This window comes from Triticum aestivum, chromosome 1D (genome assembly GCF_018294505.1).
Source record: "Triticum aestivum cultivar Chinese Spring chromosome 1D, IWGSC CS RefSeq v2.1, whole genome shotgun sequence".
In the NCBI taxonomy this organism is placed as follows: Eukaryota; Viridiplantae; Streptophyta; class Magnoliopsida; order Poales; family Poaceae; genus Triticum; species Triticum aestivum.
Window position 1 is genome coordinate 201,494,323 of NC_057796.1, and position 5,081 is coordinate 201,499,403.

The 5,081-nt window shown below is 50.1% G+C and overlaps 1 protein-coding gene across 1 annotated transcript; it reads right to left on the reverse strand.

Annotated features, from left to right (window-relative positions):
* Positions 1 to 2,816: 2,816 nt before the first annotated feature.
* Positions 2,817 to 4,613, reverse strand: LOC123167313 (GDSL esterase/lipase At5g03610). The gene is made up of 5 exons (XM_044585164.1): positions 4,477 to 4,613; positions 4,169 to 4,387; positions 3,786 to 4,054; positions 3,403 to 3,679; positions 2,817 to 3,311 (listed from the first exon to the last, which is right to left on the reverse strand). The coding sequence occupies exons 1-5, from the start codon at positions 4,547 to 4,549 to the stop codon at positions 3,073 to 3,075; spliced, it is 1,077 nt and encodes a 358-aa protein (XP_044441099.1). The 5' UTR covers positions 4,550 to 4,613; the 3' UTR covers positions 2,817 to 3,072.
* Between the last annotated feature and the right edge of the window lie 468 nt (positions 4,614 to 5,081).

The following is a 5,081-nucleotide window of genomic DNA, read 5'->3' on the forward strand; positions in this document are numbered from 1 at the left end:
ACCCAGTCTGACACTGTTTTGAGTAGAATTGTCATGGTGTTATTTTTGTGCGGAAATATAAGTTCTCTGATTGGTCTGAAACTTTACGGAGAATATTTTCAGAATTAATAAAGATACTGGCGAAGAAAATTACCAGAGGGGGGCCACCAGGGTGCCACAAGCCTAGGAGCGCACCTGGCAGGCTTGTGGGCCCCTGGCAGTTCCGACAACCCTAACTCCAACTCCATAAAGTACCTATTTGTCTAGAAAAAAAATCAGAGAGAAGGAATCATCGCATTTTATGATACAGAGCCGCTGCCACCACATGTTCTTCATTGCAGGGCTGATCTGGAGTCCGTTCAAGGCTCCGGAGAGGGGGATTCGACGTCGTCGTCATCATCAACCATCCTCCATCATCAATTTCATGATGCTCACCACTGTGAGTGTGTAAATCCTTTGTAGGCTTGCTGGACGGTGATGGGTTGGATGAGATTTATCATGTAATCGAGTCTGTTTTGTTAGGGCATGATCCCTAGTATTCACTATGTTATGAGATTAATGTTGCTTAATGCTTGTCACTAGGGCCCGAGTGCCATGATTTCAGATCTGAACCCTTTAAGTTTTCATGAATATATTTGAGTTCTTGATCCGATCTTGCAAGTTGTATGCACCCATTACGTGTTATGATCCAAATACTCCAAGGTGACAATAATTGGGATTCTTTCCGGTGATTACCATAGTTTCAGGAGTTCATGTATTCACTATGTGATAATGCTTTATTCCAGTTCTCTATTAAAAGGAGGCCTTAATATTCCTTAGTTTCCTTATGGAACCTACTGCCACGGGAGCGTAGGACAAAAAATATCATGTAAGTTCTTATTATAAGCATGTATTCTGTATATAGTCATACATGCCTACATTGTATTGGTGAATTGGAGCTGTTGTGTCGCTCTAAGTTGTGACTGTTACATAATGAATGTTACCCAATACAAATATCCATCACTGAGCCAATGCCTACGACTTTCACATATTGGTTTTTCCTAAGTTGCTTTTGTTGTTGCTACTGTTACAATCACTATAAACCTGCTACTGTTATTGTTATCGTTACTATTGCTATTGTTACCACAGCTATCAAATTATCATATTACTGTGCTACTGATCACTCTGCTGCAGATATTTAGTTCTCTATGTGTGGTTGAATTGAAAACTCAACGGCTAATACTTGCAAATATTTTTTGGCTTCCCTTGTGTTGAATCAATAAATGTGGATTGAATACTCTATCCTCGAAAACTGTTGGGATCCCCTCCTCTATACTTGTGGGTTATCACTGCGCTCTAGGGTGGTGAGCACTCCATCATTCAAACGATGTGGTGCCCTTCGAGCCAGGGCGAGGAGCTGGGGGCTCCTATCGGCAATGGAGCTTGATGACGTTGCTTTGTCAGACGCATAGGCGATGGCAATAGCATAGCCTCTTTTGCCAGTTGGTCTCATTCTGGAGTTGGCTTTCTTTACAGGGTTGGTCTTCCGGTCATGTTTGAGGGCTCCTATGTTTTGCTGTATTATTTTTTAGCTTTGTCGCTACTCCTGGGCACCCATGTATCTTGCCGGAGTTTTCCTTTTGTTCTGCAATGTTATATTGAGTTGTAACGTTGGTTGTAAGGGCTTCATTAATTTAAAAGTTAATTGCACAAAACCACCACATTCGGGGCATCGTTTGCAGAAAACCACAAGGTCACTACTTTTTTGCAAAAAACACCGCACATTCAGTAAACTTTTTAAAAAAGCACTAATCAAGTGATTTAGATTGTTTAATCACTTTCTGACAAGTGGGGTCGAATTGTCGGGAGCTGACTTAGCAAAAAATTTACACACACATCCATCCCTCTATCTAGAAACAGAAAAGCAATCCAGCCCCTGTTCATGGCTGGTTGTCGCCGGACGCCGCACACAGACTAGGACCTAAGCACGGCTGCTACGTGTTGCCTCCCTGCCGTTGCTGCTCCTCGCTGATGCGTGCCGCTGCGTGCTGCTGCTTGGTGCCACAGCTCCCCGCCGGTGTGGCTGCATGCGGCTGCTGCTGCTCGTCACCGCAGGTCCTGGCCGCTGCGGCTGCCCGGCACAGCTCCCATGCCATGGCCGTCGCTGAGTAGTGTGGCTCCCAGGCGAGTCAGGTCGTACATGAGGGCGCGACCCGTGTGGTCCATAGCTTGCCAGAGCTTCAAAGCCCGACACGGACGCGCCGAGCAGGAGGCCGAGGCGTTGTGCCGCAGGCACGCCGAGGAGGAGGTCGTGGCGCTGTGTCGCGGGTGTGCCGACCTGCTCGTGGTCGCCGCACTTGACTGGAAACTCCTGCCCATCGCCTCCCTACTCCACGTCCTCCTCGTCTCCGTGTCCGCCCTGCCGGGGATCACGCTCCCCGCCACGGCATCCCGACAGCCGGCAGGGTCAGGGCGCCGGACGACGACAGCGCGGGCACCCGGACGTCCTCACGGTCCTCCTCGTCGAGCCGGGGTTGCAGGATGCCGACGAGGCGGGATGCGGCGGCTGACGGAACGGAGAGGATGAGGACGGCCGTGACCGCGACGCCGGTCAACCCTGTCCGTGGGGCGAGGGGAAAGGGCTTGGTTGCTTTTATTTTTAAGATCTAAGGTTGTATATGTAAATGTTTTGTCAAGTCAGCTCCGGATAATTCGGCCCCACTTGTCAGAAAGTAATTAAACGACCTAAATCACTCTTGATCAGTGCTTTTTGCAGGAGGTTTACTAAATGTGCGATGTATTTTGCAAAAAAATAGCGACCTCGTGGTTTTCTGCAAACCATGCTCTAAATATGATGGTTTTGTGCAATTAACTTTTAATTTAAAGCCGGGCGTCAGCCTCTTCTCTAAAAGGTACAATAATATTTCAGAACATAGAACTACAGGGCTCATTTGATTCAAGACTAACAAGTACCGAATGATATGTTCATGTAATGACATATGAAAATTCATCCGCGAAAAAAAAATGACATGAAATCCAATAGAACTCCCAACCTAACTACGATATGCGTGCATACACACGCCCATGCATGTGGGCCTAAGATTAAGATGCGCCTTAATGTTCCTTTGTTAGGAACTTGAGCATAGGCTTTTGCAGCTGCTTCATAACGGCCTCCCAGCCGGCCTGCGTAGGGTGGACGCTGTCCCAGTAGAAGTACTGGTCGGGGTTCTTGCACACGGTGTAAAGCCTCTTCGAGTTCTTACTCAGCTGCCCGCAGTACCCCTCGGGATCAAAGCTCTCGCAGCAAGGCGTCAGCTTGTGCTCGAACCTCTTGGCCAGCCTCGAGCCTTTACCTGCTTTCGTGCACGCACATCAACATCACAGACGGATAGGATAGTGATCATCCGAGGATGCAGTGATCAGTAATGTACTAGTAGTACGTACCGGGGGCTGGGTTGACGATGTTGGAGAAGGCGGTGGCGAGGTCGAGGATATGGACGTTCATGGTCTTGCGCAAATTTATGCTCAGGTGACCGTTGTGGAGGTCCACGCCCATGTTGGCCCGGGAGTCGCAGACGGTGTAGTTGGTCGGCCTGGTCAGCCACGGCGTGCAGCCGACGGGGTGCAGCTGGTTCACCAGGATCTTCTTCACGCCCAGCTTCTGCAGACGCTGCACATTCGCCGTGATCTCCGTCGTCACTTTCTTGATGAGAGCGATCATCTGCCAGCAGAGAAGAGAGAACGTTCGTTGCTACCGTGGTTAGTAAGTTGCAGAACCAGACAGATTGATCGTGTGCGTCATTCATTAAAAAAATAAACTGACGCACGTTGTCGACGTCGCTGGAGTTGATGTGCGAGTAGTCGTTGCCAGAGATGGCGACGAGCGCCACGGAGTCGGCGAGGTGCCATTTGGAGATGGTTCGATCCTTGATCAGCCTCTCGAAGTTGTCGATTTGCTGGGCGAGGGTCGTCAGTTTTTCCGGGACCTCGTACACGCCCGAGCCGCCAACGGCGAAGCTCATGCCGGACGGGTCGCAGTAGTGCTTCACCATGCGCTTGTACGCCGGAGGGCCTACGAGGCGCCCTAACATCCTCGCTGCAGAGAACCACGATCAAGGTTTGCTGATTAGGATTCAGGGCGCATACATGGCACTCATCAACGCACGGTTCATTTGCAAATAAATTTATAGGTACTGTTATATGTACGTACCGATGATATCGGGCTGAACCAAGTAATTGGAGAAGCGGCCGAGCGGATTGCCACTTCGACTTCCATTGAAGGTGCCGTAGGGGTAGTGCCATTGACGCGACAAGGAGCTCCTGCAGTTCGTTCTCGGGAGGTTGCCGGTGTCCGCGAACGAATCGCCGAACATGAACATGGTGTACCAGTGGTAGCCGCCCAGAGGTCCTCGAGACTCCACACCAGCGGCTATCCATGGGACCATCAACGACCACGATCCAAATGAGAAGCAAGCATACTACAACGTCAACGATCCAAATCTAGTAATGCACACGCACCATTGAAGGGGAGAAGGAGGAGGAGGAGGAGGGCGAGGCCGCAGACGCCGGGAAGAAACGCCGTAGCCTTCATCTCGAGGAATGCGCGCGCGCGGAACGGCGCGATCAGGAGGTGAGTCCAGATGCGCGGGTGTTGCGTGCTCCACGCTCATTTATAGAGGGGAAATGGCGAGGCTACTTATAAGGATGAAAAGAAATCCTAACTACCTAGCAAAAATCGTAACACCCGCGTGATCCACTGTTGCTTCCCGCGGTTAATTTGGCGCCGCACTTCTCGCTTTGCTGCGTCCGTCCACGAGCCGGCTATCTGCCTTTTTTATTTTTAACACGGTACAGACGCAAGCGTTCATATACATGCGCATATACTCATTCCTATAAACGCACACACGCATACCCTACCCTATGAGCACCTCCGAAAGACTGAGCCGACAAATCATCTTGAAACTTACGAAGTCACCGTAGGCACCTCGTCGTCAACGGGAATGTCTCCTCCCACTGAATGCGCATCGCCGGAAATCCTGAAATAAATGCGAGCACCAGGACTTGAACCCTGGTGGTCTGAGATACCACAATGCCTCTAACCATCCAGCCACAGGTTGGTTCGT